Below are 24,058 nucleotides of genomic sequence, written 5' to 3'. Positions count from 1 at the left end.
GGAGGGCAAACATACGTGCTTTCCACTGTGAATCTGCACTGAAATGCCTTTATAATTTGTTATGCACCTGCCATAAGAAGATCTCTGCCCTTCGGTTCATAAGGGGCCTCATTTGCTTTTCTGTTTTTCTTTCTTAAAAGAATCTCTCTACAGACAATGAATGAAAAGTGAGGTCAAATGGCTATAGAAGCACATGATGGCTTCAGAAAACTGACAGTTCTACACAGAAAAAAGAAAAGGCTGCCAAGTTTATGAGTGGAGATCAGGATCACATGGGAGTGCTTCCTTTACGAGGAGGAAGGCTTGCTTTGAAAAGAACACCACTATTCCAGTTAACTAGAAAAAAAATGCAAGAACATCAGCAGCTGTTGTCAAGTGCCCATTTGTAAAAGATCTAACTCATCCATGGAGTAAAATAAGGAAAACTCAGAATAAAACAAGCATGTCTGTGTATAGGCCAGAACAGGGTGCACTATCCTTCACGGCACAGCAGACATGGACAGAGGAAGGAGCCCTTCAGAGGATGGCACCAGACATGCTGCCACCTTCAAAATCCTTCTCTGTGCATTCCTGTACTTGGCTCGATACAGTCCTAGAAGCACCAGCATGGAGGAAGATGGTCTCACAACACTTCCCAGTCATTTGCAGGACTGCTCCCTGATCCCAAAGGCCAGTACTTGTACAGTGCTCAAAAAAAAACCAATTTTTGTCTTAATGTAAGTGAAAACATAGAGTTCACATACAGGATATCTTTGACCTTAAAATAAAGAGATTTGTGGAAGAGAATTGTTTATTTAGACTTAGGTGAGATGGAAATTGCTTGTTCTTTTCCTATGCTATTCCTGAGGTATGACTGTTAACACTGCCAGCTGGAATCATGAACTGTATTTTAACAATGCAGTGCAAAGGAACCCAGAGTGTTCCACTGAGTTAATTCAAAGAATTTTAAAATTCCTGTCAATATTTTGTGACTACAAATATTCCTTGAAAATCTTCCCTCAAGATTACATAACAGGCAGTAGGACAAGGATTTTAAGCAGGGAAATTAAAGCAAACAGAGAAGACAGGGATTTGTGTATTTATTCAATTGATAGAATCAACTCACATTAGCTTATACCTTAGCTAGCTGAGCTAACATTTGTTCTCTAACAACAAATGGATAGGTGTTGCTGGTCCTTTAAATAAGAGTGTAATTTGCTCCCTTTGGAGCATTGTGCATCAAGGCAGAGGCTTCAATAAGTCATGGTTTGTATAATTATTCAGTCTTATTCCCTGAAGGGCCTCTGCAATGCAGTGGTCCTCTTACTTTTTTTTTCCCCCTCCCTGTTAGCAATGCCCTAGTTTGTTCACTGCTGCAGTCCCCCTCCCTTTCACCATCACCACAGCACAACAATCTCTAATTGGGAGCTGGCCCGCTAACCAAGAGCTCCCAGACAAACTGCAGGGGCACCAGAGACAGCACTCACAGCCACCTTCTCAGCTCCTCTGAATTCATCAGCACTGAGGGAACTGTCAAACAAGGGGTTTGAAACCTACCCATGTAGCATGCTACACCGGAGAGATTGCTAACAGCTGAGTATCAATCACATCAAACAGTGTCTGCTGTACACCACAGGCAGCAGAGGCCTCGGTGGCAGATGAAAAACACCTGCAGACTCTTACAATACTCTGAAGTCAAGCAAACTCGATTTTGATGCTGAACATAAGACTGTGTGTATTTGCTCATTAAGAGCCATTTCCATTTCTGTTCGCAAGTGTTCCTCTACAGTCATGTCACGAACCTCTCTTTACTCTGCAATACCACAGTGCTCTGTCTCCATGCAACTCTTTGGAGGCGGGACCACCCCAACTTCCTTAGAATGTCCCTCTTGTACATCTCAGTATCCCCCCACTTTCTGCTTAATAAATACACAGTTTTCTAGACAAGCTCAAGTTTTAGAGTTCTCAGGAAAGACAAATCCAGGAGCTGCTCCCAGTCCTACATTTGGTAAGCTTTCTTAAAGAATATCACACTCTTCTTACCGTCCAAGGACAGCCAGTCATGCTGGGAGGAAGGCAGGGTTGGCAGAGCTCTGGCTTTATATTCAAACACCACAGAATTGGAGATGATCTGATTGTTGAAGGCAACTTGCAAAGTCACGAGCCCAGTGTCATGAGCTAAAAGGAAAGTGCATGTGGTAAGACAGGACTCCACGCAGAAACCCACGGCGAGGAATTATCCTGTGGATATCCCCATGTGCTCACTGGGCTGAGAGCAAGTGAATAGAGGGGGCATTTGACAGTATTTTTGGGACTAGATAACTGAAGAGTCCAAAATCCAATCTGTATTTTCAAACACGGGGGTTTTAAGCTCAAGAGTCACCTAATGGGTTGTTTTGGCAGGAGGCAGAATCATGTGTTTCCAAAGATTAACCAGCCTCACTGCATTTCCAGTGGGAAGCCGAGGCCTAGCAATGAAGCCAAGTTATTCTGCATCCACTTAAAAGTCACATACTGAGGGCTAGCACTACTGAAAATCTCTGTAGGGGGGCTGGAGATAGTCTCGTCCTCTAACAAGGACAAAGGGTAAAATGTAGGCAAACTGAGTCAGCAGAGCAGTGAGTGCACCCCTAAATAACAGTCTTTAATCTGCTATTTCAAAACTAAAGGAATGCTTAGCATTAGTTTAAATTACTTCAAATAATTATTTTAAAGTTAATTCAGAGATTCTAAACAGTATTTGTTGTGATCTGTTGTGATGCATCAAGATGTCAAATTGGTCTTCTCACACTGTCTAGGTCAAAGAAAAAGGAAAAGCTTCTTGATGCCTGTGCACTGCCTTTCACAGTGGGTCAGGACATGTACATGGCACGAACAGGCTCTGAAAACACCCGCTGTAGGAGAGCAGTGCTCCTTACCTGGGCAGTAGCAGCGCAGTACCCCTGGCTGAATTAAAGATGCAGGCACTGAGATCTGATCGAACAGACAGCTGTAATTATTGCTGGCTTCCTGCCACGGGCCGGTAATCAGGACTTTTACTCCTCCCTGTGAGGAAAAAAAGGGAGAAACCCAGGCATGACAGGAGAGGCCATGGCAGAGCAGAGCACGGCCGGATGGCGCTCGGCCCCCCGAGGGCTCCCGGAGCTGACCCGGCCCCGCCGCCCCTTCCCCGCGGCCGTGCTGCCCTCGGGCGGCCGCCGCCGGCAGCGCCAGAGCCGGGACACCGAGGCCGCCCGGTGCCGGTCCCGGCCCGCCGCGGCTGCTCCCAGCACCGAGCTCGCCCTGCCCGCAGCGAACGCCGCTCGGCAAAGGCCGGGAATGTCGGGGCGCAGCCCCAGCACCCTCACGGGGCCGCATCCCACTGGCAACCGGACAGCGCTGCTCAGCGGGAACAGGCGTTACACACCTCGGATAGCACACAGACACAACACTGCTCCGAGGCCGGGCTCATAAAAACACAAACGATTTTTTTTTATTCAAAACAACCTTCCTCTCCCACTAGTGGCTCAAACAGCCTCTTTCCTCCCGCATTCCTTCACATCAGCAAAGCCTGTGCTGCTGCCATTTTCAACTTGCAGGACATGCGACTGATTTTGGAGAGTCAGTGAGATGGAGGGAAATGCTCAACTCATTAAGGCAGTGCAGGTCTGGAATTATTCTACTAAGAACATCAGAAACATTTGCAAACGCTGTTGCTCTAACATGGCTAGGTAGCACCACGAATCCATTACATGGGAAAGACTTTGCTTTCAATGAAACATTACGTTTCTGTTCAGATGCTTCCTAAGTGAAGAAAGGGCCCTGTCAGGGTAACGAAAGGCTTAATTAAAAGTATACTCAGACAAGCAAAAGGCCTTGGATGCTCCAACTTGGAAGAGAAATATTTTAAAAGCCTTGTAAAAGCTTTAACAAAACAGTTCTTGTGAGCCCTTATTAACAAGGCAAAGAAAGATAAAGCAGTAAACATTACCAAGTAAAAGCCCTGGACTTACCTCAGGGTAAGACCATTCTGGTGAATAATCTGTCACCATGAACAAGCGCCCACTCTGCTGCAGCAACCCCAAAGTGCCTTGTGCCGCAGCTGCTGAGACCACCTCAGCCACGTGCATGTACGCCATGGTGCTGGCTCCATTCTCCGTGCTGCTGAGCTGCATGTTGGCCTGCTGAGGACTGCAGCAAGGAATGCACATTTGGGCCTGGTTGTATGTCGCTCTGTTACTGTCTTCAGGCTGAGACAGTCCGGCACTGTCACCTGACACCAGCTGGTGTCCATAGAGAGCATTGCTCCCACCTTCTACTGATATGAAATCATTAATTAGATCAGAAAACTGATTGCTGAAGGAAATGTCAAAGTGGTCCAAGTTAAGTTCCATGTTGGAGGAGTTATTTAAGCTGGGATGGGCCACGGGATAGAGTCCTTGTACCATGTTTCCTTGGAGAATAGGGAGATTGTTCCCATTCCTGATACCCCCATTGGACTCGGGCTGCAAGTAGTGTTCTGTGTTGCAGGCTTGAAGATCCTCTGATTTAAGTAGATTTTCACTTCCTTCTGCCTGCTGGGAGGTCTCCATGGGAACTTCAGCTTCTGCAGTCATAGCCTGGAAGTTTGCTTGGAACTGCATGAGCTGGAGAGAAGAGGTGGACTCTATTCTGGCTTCCACCGTGCCATTACAGTTGGAAGTGGTTTGGGAGGAGGACTCTGTTTTCACACTGGGGATTCCTAAGGTGTTCACAAATGAGCTACTTGTGTCATTCAAATTGTTGTGAGTGTTTTGCTCAAGGGGAAGAGGTTTGCTGGCATCCTGCAGAAAGAAGCTGGGGGAAGGGGTCTGATGAACATGAGGGCTCTGGACGGTCTGATTGAAGCTGGAAGAATAGTCCTTGTTGGAGTCAATGGCACTGAAGTCCATCTGCTCCAGGGTGGTACTTGGGCTCAGACCTCCTCCAGATGGAAGCAAACCTGAACCAGTACTGAGGGTGAGAGTGTTAGATGCAGAAGTGGAAGAAAATGCTTCTTTGGACATCTGTTGTTCAAAAGATGTGTCCTCAGTTTTAATTTCTTTTGTGAGGGTTGTATTGAAGTTGAAGCTACGCTCTGTTGTGGGTGACTGCCTTATGTTGGTATTGATGCTGTCACTTTTCATACCTCCTCCACCATAAGTCTGCCCTTGCTTGGGATTGTTAAGAAAACAGTCTGGGTCAAAATTCATGGTGGTTTCTGGAATTTTTCTATTTCCTTCTAAAGTTGTGGAGAGCACAAGTTCCTCGGAGACAGTGCTGGGTAGCATTGACAAACTCTCTGAACTTCCGGTTGGAAAAGCAAATTTGTGTCCATCTGAACTCACAGCAAGTACCAGTCCTTGTGCAGCTGCATCTGAGGACAGAAGATGTTGATTTGGGCCAGAGGTGGGTGACATGGTGTACACAGCTTCACTGGTGACTTCTGACATAAATACGGTGGCACTTTGTGACAAGCTTCCCATAACTGATGCTACAGCCATACTGGACACACCAGTGACAGCTGGGCTATCTGCCATATCTGGGTCGCTGTTTAACCCACTGCTGATGGACACAGGAGAGTTCTGGGTCGTGTCAGGGACCTCCACCTGGTTGGTGGAAGAAACCTCAGTGCTGTTTTGATGGAGCAACACTGGTTTCGCCACTTTGCCGTTCCTCTTCTCTCGGCTGGAGGCCTTGCCATGACTGTGCTCGTTCTTGCCTTCAGAGACATCATTATTTTGTACCTCTGAATGAGCGCTGTACCCACCTGTCCTTGGTTCAACCTTTGGTGATATGATGCGGTGTTTGGCACTGTTACACTTATGATGCACACTGCTTCCCGCCCCTGTGCCAAAAAACAAAAACATTTGCCATTCAGTAAATACAAAATTAGGACAATGCTAGCTGTGTATCTCATGGTTGTAGCAAGGGAGAGCTATACTTATACATGTGTGTGCAAGAGAGAGTGAGCACACGTATGAGACAGCAAAAGCAACTTTGGAAATAAAATAAATTTCTCACCAGTGCCAGTTGTACAGGTCCCGTCCAATGCACTGCATGCAACAACAGCCATCTTACAACAGGCACATGTGCACCCTTACCCTCACCCCATGTAGCACCTGTCCCCTTCCTCCCTGCCCTGATCAGGCAACATGTCAGGAGGAGAGGAACTGGCGTCTGTGACAAGTCGCAGAGTTATTTAGATGTGCCCAATCTCAGTGCAAAGTCTGCAGAGCAAGGGCGGCTGCTGCCAGCTGTGGCACAGGGCCCTGTTCCATCTGCCCCACGGACAAGACCTCAGCCCCCATGACGCAGATGCTCAGCTCTTCATGCTGGCTGATGTTGGGAGGTTTGACAACTGCTCCTGTGGGGTGGATGCTGACTGGTAACCTGGAGGTGACAGACGCCATATCATGCTCCTGTCCCTGGCATCACCCTGCCACTTAGAATTAGCCCTCACCTTCCTGTCATCATTGTGTCTATTACAGTTGCCAATCAAATTATTAAAGAAATAGCACATTAGCCATACAAAGCATTCTTGCCTTCCCATAAGAATGGTGATGTGTTTCTCTGGCTCTCAGCCGTTTCTGTGCTGACAGATAGACATGTTGTACTCTGGGAGGTGCACGCAGAGCACATGGCCAGCACTGGAGCTGCTGAAGAATACTCAAGTAAGGGTCACCAGAAGACAGTCCTCCATAAATTAAGCCAGCCATCACCTTTACTGGCCTGACAGAAGGTAACATCACCTGTATTCCTGGGAGCTTGGAAATCAGGCATGATGATGCAAACAAATCTGTCTGCAAAGGCACCTTAGCCAGAAACTCTGGTGTGGGGACTGTTTTTGCTGTTTAAAGAAGAGCAGCCCATTAATTTTTGATGTTTCTTTCCGTAATTGATTAATTTCCCCTAGAATGATGTAAGAACATTAATTATGGTACTGTTGAATGACTAAAGAGGGGAAGAAGCCTCCTCCCTATAGCTAATGGCTACAGTTATAAATGCCTAGGCAACATAAGGCATCCATGTAGCCACTGCAATTTGCTAAATCTTTTGTTCCTTGTCCTTGAAGGGGAACTTCTCTATTATGTGCTCAAGATTTGAATGGGGCCACAAAGTAGTTCAAGACAGTGTTTTTGAGATTAAATGCAGTATTAAATCTCTCTATTCTCCTAGGTATAGAGATGAACAGGAACAAGGAAAAGGCTTTCACACTGCTGTATTTGTGGATGACAGTAAGGAATTGGGAATGTGTGTGTCAATGTGCAAGCCGTTACAAAACAAAGCAATACTGTTATGTTAAAAAGCACTGAGAAGACTTAGCACAAGACAAAACATCAAAGGGAAGCATAAAAGGATTCATGTTCAGATCTGCAAGCCTGGATCAAATGCTGAGCCTTAAGGGGTGAATTTTAATCCACACTCAGGTATTTCAGAGGTCATCGTTCTTATTAAAGTCTTGATTGTATAATGCAACTGCTCAAGAAAAGAAGAAAAAATAAATCCTTTGAAGCACTGACAGCTTTCCTTTATAAGTTTTGCTAAAGACTAGTTAATGTGTCATATACTTTAGTTGAACAAAGTAGTAGAAAGGGGTGGCTATAAAGCAGAAGAGTTGGAAAAGTGAATCACTTAGCTTCCCCCGTCTGTATAAAATGCTAACACTAAGGATGTTGTTTCTTGCTGCTGTAGTCTTATTCAAAACAAAGTAATCTCCGTTAACAGGAAAGAAATCTGTATTGTCATGATACCTAAATAAGACCTGTCTTATCCCAGTGATACTTTATAATTAACTACCTGAGCACTTCTTCAACAAAGTGCGCTGCAGGGCAAGGAATTCAGAGGGTGAAGTTGGAAGAGTGTTGGATTTTGAGGCTTTGGTAACAGAATTTGAGCATGTAGAAAAGAACATACCTTTTTGAGCAGGTCATATGTGGAAGGCATTTATTAGAATTAGCACCTCAGTACTACAAACCCTGCTGCCAGTTTGGATGAAGCTGAGCAATGTTCTGTGCCCTCCCGAGGTACTCACCCAAGGTACCAGTGCAGAGACAGTTGTGTGTCCGAGGCTGGGGCTTGGTCTGGTGGCTATCGAGGATCTGCTGCACGAGCTGTTCCACTGAGAACCCTGAACTGCTGTTGCCATTGCTGCATGTCCACTTAATGCCATGAACTGCAAAGAGAACAGTAAAATTTCCCATCAGAAACTTCAAAACCACACCAGAACCATCAAAACCCATTCCTGCTGCTTTTTGTCAGAACTGAAGGAGACCTGTAAAAAGCAACAGTAATGGTTTATTATTCTCTGCTCCTTGGTATTCATAAGCTTCCAAATGCAATTCCTGAATTAGGTATATACCAAGGAAAAACACCTCAGTAGAGTATCTGGCTCTTTTTCAGTCTGCTGCAGACAGGGACTGTGCACCTGCAAAGACTATCCCCGCAGTGCCTGGAGCCTTCACTGAAAACCCAAAAGCAACAAAAGACTTGGTTGCATTGAAGTAAAACAGTACAGTTCCAAGGAGTATTTTGGAACCGTTTTCTGTCTAATATAAAAACAAAATCAGCTTTATAGTAAAATCAGCAGCCAAAATACACCAGTGTAACAGCACATGCAAACCTTCTGCCAGGTCTTCATTGTCAGATCCTGGCTGGCAGCAGTGAAGACTGACTCATTTTTTGGGAGCGACTAACAGACACTGTGTGAATTCCTCTTCAGATTTGGACAACCTCTTAGTAATTTGCGAAGACGGACAGGAGGGTGATATTGCAGAACATGTTGCAAAATGAAGGTTTTTTTCTTGAGTACTCTCTGGGTCTGATAGCTATTTAAATAAGAATGCTAAACTGCATGCAGATACATGATTTGAATAAAGGCTCCCTCTCAGAATTTTTTTTAGATGCAGAATTTCCCATAACAGTGATATTTGCAACCTGACTTACAATGGAAATAGCACTTATAAAATATTTTATCCATAATAACTGACTCAAAGCATCTTCTGTCTCCTTTAATGTCTCTCTAAGCAATTTATGTGTGCGTATTATTTATTTATCCTTTGTGTGCATCAGAGCTCATGTGCAGATTTTGGAAAGTGCTGCCTGGTAACATCATTTCCAAGGTGTTCTCATGCCTGGCAGCTTCTTTTCAGGAGTGTCTTTGCCATAGTCGAGCAAGGCACATTCCTTGCATGTTGTGTTCTAAAATCCTTAATCAGAATATACCAAATGAAAGTTAAAACTCCCACAGACCTAGGCTTTGTAGTAAATGCACAGATCCCTGAATGGTGACGGTCCCTGATGTGAGGGGGTAAAATGCTAGCAGCAGCAGGTTCTGGTACTCCCTAAACAGCCAGGAGCATCTGCAGGGCTGGGGCACAAGCTGCAAGCAGCTTCATGTCATGCAAGAATATCAGAAGCAAATGAAAGCATGTTTATGACAGCTAATGACCATGGTCACAGGGGTGGCACATCATGTGAATCTCCTGTTCTCTTCGATGCTGCTCATTTAGTGTGTCACACACGCTGCCGGTGGAACAGAGTTCCTGGATCTGCTCTGGGAAGCGGTTTTATTGCCTTTTTTGTTACTTGTTGCTGTATTCCCTCATCACCCACTGATGTCACTTTGCCTAATTGCATCTTGTCTTGGTCTAGTTTTATATTACAGAATTCATATTTCTACTGGCCAGGCTGGGTAACCTGTAGAAATACTGTAAATAAGGTTTACAAGAATTCTTCCTCATATCACTATTTAAAGTGCTGCAGATAGTTTAGTAATGAGTCCCTCTATGTTTGCTTCACAACCACATTTATTGTTATCATACCCAACAGATTTTGCTTTCTAGTACATTCACAGTTTTGAATTTCCTCTTAACACTCCATTTCTATTATTATATCTGTTTAAGTTATATACACTTGCCACTTCACTATCTCCACTCACATCCATTTTATTATTTAAGGTACATTATTCTGTCACCTGTGATATTATGCCTAGTAAGTGATGTTCAAATAGCAGTTTTGCCAAAGATACATTGACAGTGAGGTATTTTGGATACTTCTGGCTATATGACATAAAGTTATTGAACTGTAATTATTACTGAGAAAGTTTGCATTAAGTCATTTCTTCAGAGGTTACTTCAGAAATGCTTTGCTAAAGAAGTGAGCTCGCATTGCGTTGTTGGGTACAGAGAGTCTGTTTTACAGCAGGATGGCAGCGTTTGCTCCCTACTGCTGCGAAATCCTGGGATGAGCAACACATCATGGGGGCAAGTCTGGGAAGCGAATCATGACTCGTGGTTTGTGTATTCACAATGATAGTTCTTAAGTCTGAATCAAGCTGTGAGCTGGAAGCCAAGACATAACGGATGGACCATGCCCATTATTTTCAGCATAGCAAAGTCCCATCAAGGATCAATTGCTGCTGAGGAAAGGTCTTTCTCTAGCCTTGCTCCAGCTGATCCTAAAGGGCTCCGGCTCCAGCTTCTGTCCACGTGGTGTCACTTTTTTTTTAGTACTTATGCTCCCTGTATACTATGAAGGTTATAAAATAAAAAGGCAGTGAAGGGTGACAGATTGCAAAAAAAGAATGTCTGGATGCTTAATGCAAATTATCCACTATCTTGGCACATCCAATATGCAGATTTCTTCCTCCCCCTTTTAAAGAAAGACTCCTGTGCCTGGTGAATTGTTAGTACTGAATACCAAACACTATCAAGATGGCTTTTAACATGTCACGCTTGGCTTCCTGACACATAATGAATCAGCAGGAAAGGAGATTTCTATAGGGAAGAAAGTGCATTATGAAAGGAAGGTTAATAAAAAGCATACACACACACTCTTCCTGGTTTTTAGTGGTTCAAAAACCGAAACCGCTGCAGAGCTATGTTTGACTAAATATAGCCATAATGTATGAATACAAAAGGAAAAAAAAAAGATTGAAGCTTAGCAGAAATTCTGGGAAGTATTTTAATCCGGATTCCTGTTCAGACTCCTACTGCACTTCCTGATAATTTAAAATTAAAGCTCTGAACTGCTTCAACACTTTCCTTTTCAGTAATAGCATGGAGGGATCTAAAAGCTGCTGCATTACAGCAGCAATGCATTCCTCCTGCCACCACACCCTCTGTGCAGCAGTGCCTGCAGCAGAAGGCAGTGCAGCCAGGGAGAGTTACTGGTGTTTCACTGGGTGCTCAAAGGCGAGAAGTGAGGCTGCAGGAAGGTCTACTACTCAGAGAGCTAATGCTGCTCCCAGCAGAACTGCCCCCAGCCTCTTTTTGTGAGCATGGGCTCTCACCATTCTTCTCCTTCTTCCCTTTTGAATAAAACAGGACAAAAATAGTGGCCCAGCAGCTCCTTGTTCATTAGTGCTGTCAAGACTTCAACCATCATGAGCAAAGGGATGAAAAATGATCTGGATTACCAGCAAAAAGGCAGCTCAGAAGCTTGCACACAGAAACATAGGATTGTCCAGGTTTCTTACAACCCCCTGGCTATTTCTGCCTCCTTCTTCTGCTGTCCTCCTGTCTTGCAGTTATTTTCCTCCTCCCCATCACCTCAAGCCTATCTCACTGTCTCACCATCATTCTAGACCCAACACAAGCAACAGCTAAAACTGTTTCTCTCTCTGTGGTTTCTCCACTGTAAGCAAAACTTGTCTTTAAAGCACCCTCCCACATTTAAATCTGATCATTTCACCCTTTCTGAATACTCTTAGATGTTTCTCTTTGCCACTTCAAACATTTTATGCTTCCTGTTTCTGTTCCAAAGATCTTGTTCTTTTGTACCATCCACCCCAACACAGCTTACACATACATATACACGTACGCTACATGATGAAGCTATTTCCTACACCCTGTGTGCTGCTTCTCTGCCCCAATTTGACAAGTTTTTGTCTTTTGAGTAACAACAAGATCTCCCACATGAAACAGGTAAGTTGGACTGATAAAGCTGGAATATCTGGAATCATCAAGGTTAGGTTTCTGTTTGCCTCTCCCTCTTGATGTATCTTGACGGCCCGCTGCAAACCCAGGTTTCAGAGTCCTACCCTTGGCCACACCTGACTGAGAAAAAGTGCTTTTAAAAATCCCCAAAGTGCTGCTGGAAGGCTGAGCGGGTCCTTTGTCCAACTGCCCATTCTCAACTTGCTGCCCACATCCTGCTCCACCAGGTCTTGACACTGAGAGGTGTTTCCATGGCAATGGTCAATTGGAAATGGCAGCCTTGTCCCTTCAATTTTTGCTGCATTGGTGTTGACAGAAGTAAAGGCCTTGCTCTGATTTCTCAGTTTGGCTGAAAGAGATTTCCATTAGATTTATCCTTTCATACTCAGATGCCCACACTCATTCAGCTTTGATTTTCCAGCCTCCCATTTTCACTCATTACTGGTTGTGAAGGACAGGTTCCCTGAGTCTCACTGCTGGGGATGGGTGCCGTTTCCTCAGGACATCCCCCTCAATGCTATTGCCTTTGCACGCACTCATGCGGGTGCTTTGCCTCCAGTTGTTCTTCAAAGGGCTGTCTGTCTTCCAAAGCGAGCCCTCCCCTTTGAAGGTTTGCTCAGATGCAGAGGGATGCACACAGGGAGTGGGCAGTACACTCGGTGCAACATCCCTTGGAGGGGACCAGCGGGACACGACTCTTCTAAAGCTACTTGGAGTGGGACTCCTACCACTATTTACAGACACCTGAAGTCCAAGGCTGCTCGCCCATGGAGAAGCAGAGCCGAAGCCACCTCTCTCGCACAGCTCTCCCGTTCCTTCCGTGCAGTGCTCGCCCTCCTCCTCCTGCGGCTCAAGGGCACCATCGCCCTCCTCCTCCTGCGGCTCAAGGGCACCATCGCCATCCTCCTCCTGCGGCTCAAGGGCACCATCGCCCTCCTCCTCCTGCGGCTCAAGGGCACCATCGCCATCCTCCTCCTGCGGCTCAAGGGCACCATCGCCATCCTCCTCCTGCGGCTCAAGGGCACCATCGCCATCCTCCTCCTCCTCCTCCTCCTCCTCCTCTGCCAAGGGCAGCGCGAGCGGCGCGCGGTGCCCGCCAGGTGGCGCCAGTGGATAAGGCACAGGCGGCGGGCCCGGCCCGCGCGACCCCTCACGGGACCCGGCGAGGCCTCTCGGTTTCTCCAGCGTTAATTTTGTCACTTGTTTTTAATATCTCCGGTGTATTTTTTTTTTTCAGCGTAAGTCTTGCTCGGCCATTCCGGGGGAAAAAAGTCCTCATAAGCGTGGCCTGCACGGAGGGGACCTTCAGCCCTTCCCGGGGCTGCCACACCTCGGTGGTGCTGCCAGCGAGGTGCGGACCCCCCTCAGCGGCTGCTCTAGAACTGAGTCTGCCAGCGCCTACAGCCAAGTGCTAAGAGGGCAGATAAAACACTACAGAAGAACAGGAAACAAAGGCTGGGGTGCCCATAGTCTCCCCAGAGAGGCTCGGCAATTGCTGCATCTGGTTTAATATCTAAGTTTTAGGGGGACAGGAAACTATTTGGTTTAGGTTTCCGCAAGTTGATTTCCATTACTGGTAATGGTTGGTTCGTCCTGGACTGTTGTCAATACTCAGTGGGATTATTTCACTGTTGTGTCTCCAAATGCAGCTGAAATGCACCAGCTGAATCGTGATTCCTAATTTTGTTCTTTCGGAGAAGTTTCTACAGTAGGTAAAACTTGCCCATGAGGGAAACCACGTTTCCTACAGAGTGGCCCATAAAGGCACAGGAACAAGCTTCCTCTGGGGACACGAAGGACACTGCAGATCTCGGAGGGAGAGGAGAACTGCAATTCTTGCATGGGACCCCTGTTTAGAGCCACACACCTGCAATAATTAGAGGGTTGGTGAGAAGATGAGAGAAGACAAGCAGGTGGCTAAATGAGCAGGTGGCTCATACTGGCCATGCAGACAATGTGAACAGAGGTACTCGAAGTCCAAGTGGCTGGTAGGATATAAAAGCCTATCTAGCACCTACTATTGTGTTCTCTTTTTAATAAAAACTCAACCTATTGCAGTAAAAACCGGATGTCAGCATTACTAAAACCAAAGTCTTTTAAAGAATCCATGTTGCTTTTTATGTGGTCAGCTGAACTAAGCTGACCCCATTGAGGGGCACTTTGGAGCTCTGACAAACCATTTGGGGAATGTAAAAATCATCCCATTTAGACTTTTGTACAACTGATCTCTTAAGATTAAATATAAACCCCCTCTTAAACCCAATTACTGAAATTGAATATAAAATCAAGTCAAGATAAAACAACTCAATTCTTGAAACCATATTAATGCTGATTGCTGCTATTTGAATTTCACTCTGGGCTGCAGGCATCTGATGCCATCTCCAGTGGCAACAATAAGGGGACGCAGGTTCAGGTCACCTCCAGGGGCCCTGATTGGTGTCCCCCCCCCCAGAACTGGGGACTCTGGAAAGAGGCGAGATTGGCCCATGCCCAGAGGCATCGACTCTGACTGGCACCACGTGAAACTTTCCAGCTGTGGTTGCGTGCAGGGGGCACAAACAGAAGCCCTCAGTTTCTGTGCAGCAGAGGAATGAAAAAACTTTTTCTCTGAAAGGAAGATAGCTCTTAATTATAGTGGACCTGGAAAAAGGATTGCAACGTAGCACCAGCTGTGAGCTTGTAACTCATACGTTGCCAGCTGAAGGATGAGAGCCAAAAGGGGATGATTTGGAGAAACCCCCAACATGAGCTGGCCCACAATTTGCTGATCATATGGAGTTTATATACAGAATTCTGCTGAGTTGGATTCTGCCACTGAATTTGCTTTTACCACCAGATGCCTCTAAGGACATCTGCTAATCTGTTCAGAGAAATCTCAAAGCAAGACTATAATGGGATGCAAGAGGGGGGAAAATTGAAAGCAATGCCAAATAGAGGCCCATTCTTCACACCAGGCATCCTGAAATGACTTACAGGTGTTTCGGACAACATTCCTGCAGAATTTTCATGTATTATAGCTATTCACTTTGCATAAATGTCCCCAAAGGTTGCATCCATATCAAAGCAACACACACGACAAATCTTTTGATTCAGACACCCAACTGGGATGCTCCCAACAGTTGGATTACTGCAGGTCTGCCATCAGAGGAAGTGTCACAGCCTTCCCTGCGCTCCCTGACCTTTGCTGACACCTCCAAGATGAGAAGCCTCATCTATGAGCCTGGAAGGAGAGAGTAATGATCCTGTGGGAGGTCACGAATGTGTATGCAGCCCTTCCAGGCTCATCTGCTTCAGTCTCGAGGACTGTCAAACTGAGGTCTGACAAACCGACAGTGATAGTCCAGAGAGGACAATCAGGAGATCAGGGATGTCCCAGTGCAAAGGCAGGTGACAAATACATCAGAACTAAAGCAAAAATCCAAAGCCATGAAAACTGAAGTCAGGCTGATTAATTACTGACAGTCTCAACTCAGCTGGAGGTGTTGAAAAAACCTCAAATCCTCAGAGCATCTGCAGCATTTACCTTTCATGGATGTTCAGCTGGGGTCATTTCAGTCTCTTAATTAGTTCACACACCAGCTATGTTAGAACAAGTTAATGCTGTTTCCACAAAGCTCTCAGAGCTGTATGGCTACTCCAGAAAGGTGGTTCTAATCCATAACCACCTGTGCGAGTAGTCACAGAAAGAGGAAACACCATCCCTGCAGCCAGCCAAGAAGCTCCCTCTGGGTTCAGCAGTCTCCTTCAGGACCAGGGCAGAAGCCACCTCCTGGCACCCAGACCTCAGTGCCCTGCTCTGCTCACGGAGGTGACGAGGCTGGTACTGGGAGCCAGTGCCTGTCCCTGATGCCTGCTGAAGACTTGCTGAAGCCTGGACAGACTCTGGGATGATGTGGCAGGGAAGGAAGAGGGAGCTGAGTGAATAATAGATACAAGAAACAAGCTCCGTGATCATCCAGTCAGGGTCTCTCTGCATTTCACAAAAACCAGTTTGATGTATTTATCTGGCTCGGACTCTAAGACTGATGCTGCTCACCCTGCCAGCCATCTGCCACATCACTTTTAGTTCTCCAGGCACACATGGCCAAGAGAACACGCTCCCAGGCTTTGGCTGCCACACCACTGACTATCTGCTACCTTTGATTCTGATAGAAAAGCTTTAATACCTGACAGAGATCAACAGCTTTAACTAACACCTGACTCCAGTCCAGGCTGAATAGGACTTGAACAATCAAGCACGTCTTCTCAGTGAGTCAAGAGCTGGACACTGCCACCAACCTCTGACCAGGAGGAAGCATTTTCCCCAAAGGCAAAACTAGTATCAGCTTCTCTTCCCTAATCCTGAATGACATCAGTGGTCTGAAATGGGAACCTCCCTACATGTAGAGTGTCCTCAGACCTCCACACAAACCCTGGCTGTATCATCACTAACTTGTCTTAAATGTGAAATTCTTATGAGAAACAGCAACCAAGAAAACAAAAGCATCAACAAAAACCTCCCACAGCTTCCAAGTCCACAGGAATAAAATGTGAACTGCAAGACAAAACAGGTAAAAGGGCAAGACTGTTGCTGCACCAGTGACACTAAGCACAACGCTTTGATTAAGTCATTGACAAATCTGCTTTAGGGCAGAGAAATTTGGAAACATCAGGCAATCAAACTGTGAAGTCTGTGAAAGAACATGATTAATGCAAAAATGTGATGAAACTAACGTTCTTGGCTCCAGAACTTCATGGCACACCCCATAATGGAACCAAATCTGATGGCTTCTTGGCGAGCGGTGCCCCTCTGCGTTCCCCAAACACAGTTATCTATGTCCTCCTTGTTTTTTAATCCAAAGCTTTTATTGTAGCTACATTTCTAAGGATGTGTTTCCCAGGATATGTACCCATAAACAGAGACGTGTACATGCATATATACTCTGAATAATTGCGCAGAATTTCACTCTTCCCTCCTGAGACATAAAAGAGCCAAGTGTTATTAAATTTACGGTGAGTTCGTTGTAGTTTTCACATAATTTTCTTGATGCACTGCAGATTTTTTAACAGGCTGCCGCTTCCTATCCTGTTTAATGTTAAGGTACTTGTCCAGGCTCAGCTACACCTTCAACACCCTGGATTTCTGCCTAAGGTTATCAGTCCCAGGGGCAAATGTATAATTTTCTTTATTCTCTTCTGCTTGCTTTCTGCCCTCCAGCTTTGTGTAGAAAAGAAATACATGGGCCTGCACAGCTCGGGATGCAACAAAGGAGCGGTGCAAACTCAGATTACTGAGGGTGCGGTCAGCATTAGACTGATCTTTCATGGATGGCAGAGACACATCAGGATGCACTCTGTGCCTGTGACCTCCAATTACAGGAAGCTGGGCATGACACCAGCACCTAGGCAGGGGCAGAGGGCAGGGACAGAAGCAGACCTGGTATTTGTTGACTCAGATATGGTATTGTGGCTCCTGCAGTTAATTTTCTCTTGCTTACAGACCCACTTTATGTCTAATCTTTCATTGCAAAAAGTTGTTTGTGTGCACACTGGAATGTGCTCTCCAGGGGAAGGTATGCAATATAACTGTGATGCAAAAGAAAATATTATATACCAAGGCAGATGTTGAGAGGTCCAAAGAACTGCCTGTTTGAGGGCAAACTTCCCCATCACTCTGGGCACCTGAGCAGACTCTTTAGACTGCCAAGTTCAGAACTGTAGGAAACGATGCCCATCCAAAACATTCCATTCCATGGGGCCTTCTGTAAGTTACAGCAACCCATTGGGACCTGACACTGACCATCCAAACATGAAGTGCCCTTAGGGGAATCCACCTGCCAGTACTGAGCAGGCTCTTTGCAAGTGAGTAGATGCCTACAAACAGCCCTCAAAAGTGCAGGACCATAGGTACGATTTTTTCCCAGTGTGCAGAGGGGACCCTTTTGTGGACAGTCTAAGCAGCTTTCACACCATGCATCCCAGAAGTACTGCATATTAGGAAGAAAGTGCACGCAGGCACAAGCCGAGTTGTACGGTGACAAATGACTCCTTGACAAGAGATGGTTGGGGGCTGTGAGAGACACTGTACTCTAAATATACAGCAAAGAAGCAAAGGTGGCTCCAGGTACTCACACATTGGTTTGAGCTGCCCAATGAGTTCCTCTTTTGTCCACTTTGCCCATTCCTTCTTGTCGGTGTTTATTGAACACAAGATGGGGCCACATGGTTTCCCGCAGTCCTCGATGGCTGGGACATTCAGGTAGTGCACCAACACGATGTCTGGGTTCTGCAGGGAGAGCAGAGCAAGAGTTATGTCAGTGGGCCTCTCCCCTGCCCAGAGCTCTCTGCATTTATATTCCTAATTAAAACTGTAATAGAAAGCATCATAATCAGACCCCAGTATGTCCTGGATTTCCCCAAGATCAGAGCTGTTCTTTCAAAGAGGTGGCAAAAGACAGACATGACAGTTTGCACATGGATTCCCCCATCCTGAGGGCTCTTTGCTTGCAACTCTCCTGCTTCCCTTGTATGCTCAAATTCAACCTTTTTTCCAAACTCTACAACACCGAATACTTGCAAGAGTCTTGCAAACACCACTTACAATGAATACCAGGTAATTTGTTTTGGTTTAAGGGACCTTTGGTTCATATGAGCCAATGCTTCCATCAGTTCTGGTCCACATCGGGGCTATTTTGAATACACAGAAAGTAGCCTGAGAACATCAGGAACAGCCACACTCTCCAAACAGTGACAGAAAGAGGCGGGGAAGAGCCGAGGAGGCTCACAAACAATATTACAGTGCCTCAACGATGGCCTCTTCATAGTCAAGCCCGGAATTCCTTGTCTTTTGAAGATGTTGCAGCTTTGCGATGAATCCAGCAAGCTGCAGAAGGTGGGGACTGCAAGAGCCCTTTGCAAAGCTGCTGCAGGAGGACAGCGAGGCACCAGCTCCCGCAGGCTGATCCACGCTCTCCTCTCCCCGAACACCTTCCCAGGGGCTGCGAGGGGGAGGCAACCCTGCTGTGACGCACTGCGGTGCCCTCCCACCGAGCCGTGTTACCACCCTGCGAGCAAATGAATCATCTTAACAACAGCAACAGTAACAACTCCGCCAGTTCCCCAGCAGCATCCCAGGGAGATTGTACAATAGATAATAACAAGATTGAGGAGCTGATTTCTTTCCCTTAAGTCATTTACTCCTAAGTTCGCAAACTTTAATGACTGCTTTGGAATTATTTATAAAAATAAATAGGATAATGGTGTAATTAAAACTCTAATGTTTCATTAATGTTGTTAGAGCCCTGTTCCAAGGGGTAGAGGGAACACAACATATCATTCACGTGCAAAGGTTGTGCTAATAGGAGCACTTGTTTATGAAACCAGGGGAGGGCTGGAGCAATACACGGACACCTACACCAAGGAGACCTACGGAAGGGAACTTCTGATGGGCAAAGCACAGCACTGAGGCCCAGCATGTCAGGAGCTGCACCTGGAGCAGCAAAGGGCGGGAGCAGGGCAGCACTCACCACCTCCAGCTGCAGGGTGACCATGCACCCCCGTGTGCCCCCCACACACAGGGAGCATCCTGCACATCTCTCAGATTGGGGGTGGCTGGTCACATCTCCCAGCTCCTCCAGGCTGGCTAAGAAGGTGCTAGCAGTGGAGAGGCCACTGGTGCCTGTGTACAGCAACATGACAAGCAGAGCAGCCTCCTGAAGTGTGACCTCGATAACCAGAAACATCTGGAAGAGAAGCTCTTTTAAGTTAGGAAGACATGCAAACAGGAAATTGCATTTTTCCCCTCTATGGATAGAACTGCAACCAGGGGATTCTCAGTGAAGATTCTGTGAAAATATAGTATCAAATTCTTGCAGCCTGTTCTAAAAGAATTGTGTTGCACAAGGAGGCAGCAAGGAAACCTTGTAAGGAACACCTAACAATTTATTTCAGAGCAGTTTTGGAAAGTGCTAAAGCAAAGAAAACTGTTGGCTCTTCTATTCCCAAGATTCTTCTGGAGACAAACAACTGAATCTTTTATGTTTAATTGTGAAGTGTTCAAAACGTTCCATTTTCCAGGACACACCTGCCCCAGATGAGAGACAGCCAGAGGACACAGGAAACCATCACATCCTCTCTTTCCACAGTGAGGAGATCTGAAACATCACAGTCCTCGTGCATAATTCAGAAAAGGTTCAAGTAATAAAAATGATTACCTATACACCCAAATAGTCTCCATCAGCTAATTTAATGTAATTAGTGATCTAGATGATGAAGTAATAAAAAGTAATATGCTTCAGAGATTTCATGTAAAGATGCCTCTTGCTCTCAGAGAAGTTTCAAAGAAGGGAGCAAGGACATGCTGCCACCACAGCATAGGGCAGTGTGGCAGTTCTGCAGGTGCTTCTCCCTTCCTCTCAGATAGCTGTGTTTTTCACAGCCTGATGGTGCCCGTTTGTCAGGTCTTCCTGACTTCACTGCAGCACAAGCAAGTGGACCTCAGCAGTGAATCGGCACTGAAATGTATAGTTTTTATATATAAAAACATATAAAATAAACACAAACCTAACAGGTTTGTTCCTTATGTCTACATCTAAAAGTTGACCTCAGAATGACAAATCTCATGAATGCCAATCTATTTGGCGAACTGAAATGTTCTGATGAAAAATGAAGAGAATAGGTGTGTTTTGGAAAACTTAAAATCAGCAGTGAATCACTATTTGTGGTGACCTACCAGGAGAGCAAGAGAGATGTGAAAGACTAAAAGAAAAATTACAAATGTAACTTCCACGTGGGAATGGTGCCAGGACAGTGGACAAGCCACAGCAGAAGCTCTTTACTGGGGTGGCAGGGAGGGGAGCCCTGGACTGGGCTGCAGATGGCTCTGAGAACGTGCCTTTTGGAAAGCAGCCCATCATTCCAGTGCCCAGAGTCTCAGCAGAGCTGTTTCCCTTCCCACGCAGCTGAGTCGAAGGCACTGCCATCTGTCCCTGACCTGGGCAAGGCTCCTTGGCTCCTCCTGCCACGTCAGGGCACCTCACCTGCCTCCTCAGTGTGGTGGAGGAACGGGCTCCACTGCTGCTGGAGGGTGAGCAGGAGATGGTGCAACAAGCAGTTAAACACAAAAAGCCGATAGTTTTGATAAAGAAAAATGCAACTGCAACATCTGCCTGACTCTTGTTTGAAGCTTCATCAGCACTAAGTGGTCCATAAATCAGACTGGCATGGCGTTACATTTCTTCCATGGCTTAGCCATTAATCTAGTGCCAATGCTTATGAAAAATGAAGAAGAAAAACTACATGATGGTGGAAGTGTACATATTATCCAGAGAGTGGCAATGGCACATAAGGTGCTGCAGCCCTCTGTCCCAATGGCTGGAGCAGCGGGGCAGCTTTCTCTGCTACCCACCATGGAAATAACTGAGTAAAACAACGTTTGTTCCATTAGCCTGCTCCATGAGGGCATTTTTCACAGGAGCAGAAACATAAAACTGAAATAAAACTGAAACAGTTCTGGCAGGTGTGGGGGCACAGGCAGCCAGCAAAGGGCTGGCTGACACTGGTGTGAAGGAACAGACAGTTCCTGCAGCGCTCCAGGCCAGCTCAGCCGTGGGGGAAACCCTCCTTTCATTTCAGCAACCACCTTCTGCCTTCACTTCCCAGAGTCAGTCCCCCACGAAGGGAAGTCTTCCTTCTCAGGCAGAATAATCACAAAAAACCTCCCCCTTCCTTCTGTTCTCATCCAAAAGCATGCTGGTTTGGTTGTCTTATTTCTTTTTGTTTTAAAAGCAAAAAGCAAAAGCCATTTCTGGCCAGCTTCCAGCTGCTCTTCAGCTGCTCAGCCAAGGCAATCAGCTCAAGGCAAAATCTCACTGGCAGAGGCTCCCAAATCACCGATGACCACAGCTGAAGATAATTTTATTTGGAAAAATACCTCTGAGCTGAAAGTTTTGCATTTGTACTCCCTGCTGGAAGGATGAAAGGAAATAAATCATCCTCAGGGATGACGAGCATTGGTGAACTTAGTCCCAGCCAAGAAATTACCCCCAAGCACAGCCACTCGCCCCACTTGGCACTGGACACCCATGTTAGTTCTGTTGTGTCCAACCTGCAAAGTACTATGTGTGGTGAAGCCTGTTCCAGCCTCAATGGCTAAACCACAAAGCAGAAAGGTAGAAGGAGCAGCAGAGCATGGCAGGGGAATGCAGAGGCAGCTCCTGTGCCCCTTTCCTCCCTGTTCATCCCTAAAATTATAACAGTTTTTTTTTCTTTTCTGACAACTATTCCTTCACAAAGTATCCTTTGAATTCCTCAAACAATCCAAAAGCTGAAAAGGAATCTCAGCTTTCTGGGAAGATAATTCACATCCACTGCTGTGCAGTGACTAGATCAATATCCACCACGTTATTACGCCAAGAAACGATAATACTAAGAGGTTTCCGTGGTTTTGAGGGGCTTCTGTTACATGTTGCTTCAGTACCCGCACGTAACTCAGGGACAGGTACTGGGAGTATCTGTGCATTATTGATATGCTATCTAAAAATCAAATCAAGGAAACCATTCCCAGACACGTGGATGACAGAATCTTCTACTGCTCATAGCAGTGTCTATCTGGAGGGTTTCCTCTGGATTTTCAAAGGTTTGAGAGTGGAGCCTGGGATACCTGAAGAACAAGGCACAAAGGTACAACACAGACAGAGAAATAATAGAATTCTTTCCTTACAGAGACCAAATGCTAGCTTTGGGCAAGATTACTGGTTTGAATCCCAGCAATTTCTTTATCCTTGAACTAATTTTTAATTGAGGTCATGCTATAGAAGACAACCTGGTGGCTGATGTACTAGAATATGTTTATCTTCCACACTAACTGTGAAAACAAAAACATTGACTTTGAATGCACAACCCATTGCCTTAGAGCTGGGAACGTTTAATTACACAGAATGAGACAATTACCAGAGACGTAGCACAGCCCTGGCTCCTGAGCTGAAGCACTGGAGCACAGGGAAGAGAGTGGGGTCCCAGAGCTGGACACAAAAGCAGAAGCTGTGCTGTGGAGTAGAACTCCTCCTACTGGGAAATTCCTTTTAGCCAGTACAGCACTTTGAATTAGCTTTGTGTCCTATGTCTCCAGCTGACAAAGGAGCTGGTGGAAATTCTGTCCCTTCAAAAGATTCCTCAGGAAGAAAGGAACACCAGGCGTCAGCTGGGCAAAGAAACACTGGTGTATATATGGTTTTAAATGCAGTTAAATCAGCATCCTGACAGGCACTGTCTCAGGAGCTGCTGCCAGTTGGCACTGTCCTTGCCTGTGTACAGAAGATTTTGGTCCCCTCCAGGGCAGTGGCCATCCCCACCATTGCTGCACCCCAGCCATGCCTGGAGTCTCAAGATTTATGCCCTGTGGATACCAAGGATACCTTGTCTCCAAAGATCAGCCTGCCACAACTCCAACACATAGTAATTTTCCCACTTTTTTTAGCCCAAGTTCTTTTGAGTCTTTTTGTTTGTTTAAATTCACTAATTTTTGAGACAAGAAGTTGGCTAGAGGCCGATACAGCTCCATGTACTGCAAAGACTGAAGAGCTTGAAAAGCAAAAAAATTCTTTTGAGATTATGAGATTTCCTGCAATTATTTTAAAGGGAATCAAGATTTAATTTATCTGTATGCTTTATAACATGCTTCCCACTTCTTCTTCAATACCTTGGTAAGGGCACAGCACACAGAGAAGCGTGGGCATCACCGGGCAGCACTTAAATAGCATGAGCAGCAAAGTAAGAGAGTCTTAATATAGAACAAATACCAAACACTCACCAATACATCATCAAATGTGATATATTTGAAGATATTTTATACAGAAAGAGCTGCCTCTGAATACTCCTGGGGATCATGTTTACTTAACGTATACTTTGAAAGATACAGAGAAATACAACACTGTAATTCCTGGCCTCTGAAGTTCCAAAAGAAATTGATTTCTGAGATGCTTTTTATCTTTCCTAGCAATACCTCTCGTGCTAGTAAAAGGTGTAACAGAAGGATGATGCTGCACAACTTGAAACATGCAGCAAAATAAAACAAAAGGCACTTCTCTTTCTCATGAAGTTATTATTCTTCTGGACAATGGAAATTTCTTTTCATCTGTGTCACCTCTCCCAGCTGGAAGCTTTAA

At 45.7% G+C, this 24,058-nt stretch overlaps 1 protein-coding gene across 8 annotated transcripts in view; it reads right to left on the bottom strand.

The window, feature by feature from the left end:
* The window catches only part of CAMTA1 (calmodulin binding transcription activator 1), a 228,172-nt gene that overhangs the window by 36,724 nt on the left and 167,390 nt on the right, over positions 1-24,058 (bottom strand). For all 8 annotated transcript variants that reach the window (XM_039385652.1, XM_039385651.1, XM_027751366.2 and 5 more), the window contains exons 7-11: positions 18,027-18,180; positions 8,012-8,152; positions 3,972-5,824; positions 2,898-3,024; positions 2,023-2,157 (exon numbers count right to left, since the gene is read on the bottom strand). In XM_039385652.1, coding sequence (XP_039241586.1) covers positions 2,023-2,157; positions 2,898-3,024; positions 3,972-5,824; positions 8,012-8,152; positions 18,027-18,180 — 2,410 coding nt within the window. The remainder of the gene's footprint in view (positions 1-2,022; positions 2,158-2,897; positions 3,025-3,971; positions 5,825-8,011; positions 8,153-18,026; positions 18,181-24,058) is intronic.

Source organism: Pipra filicauda, unplaced genomic scaffold (genome assembly GCF_003945595.2).
Source record: "Pipra filicauda isolate LSUMZ 115617 unplaced genomic scaffold, ASM394559v2 scaffold427_size588224_pilon, whole genome shotgun sequence".
NCBI lineage: Eukaryota > Metazoa > Chordata > Aves > Passeriformes > Pipridae > Pipra > Pipra filicauda.
Note: the sequence above shows the minus strand (reverse complement) of the source record. Positions and strands in the feature narration are given on the sequence as shown.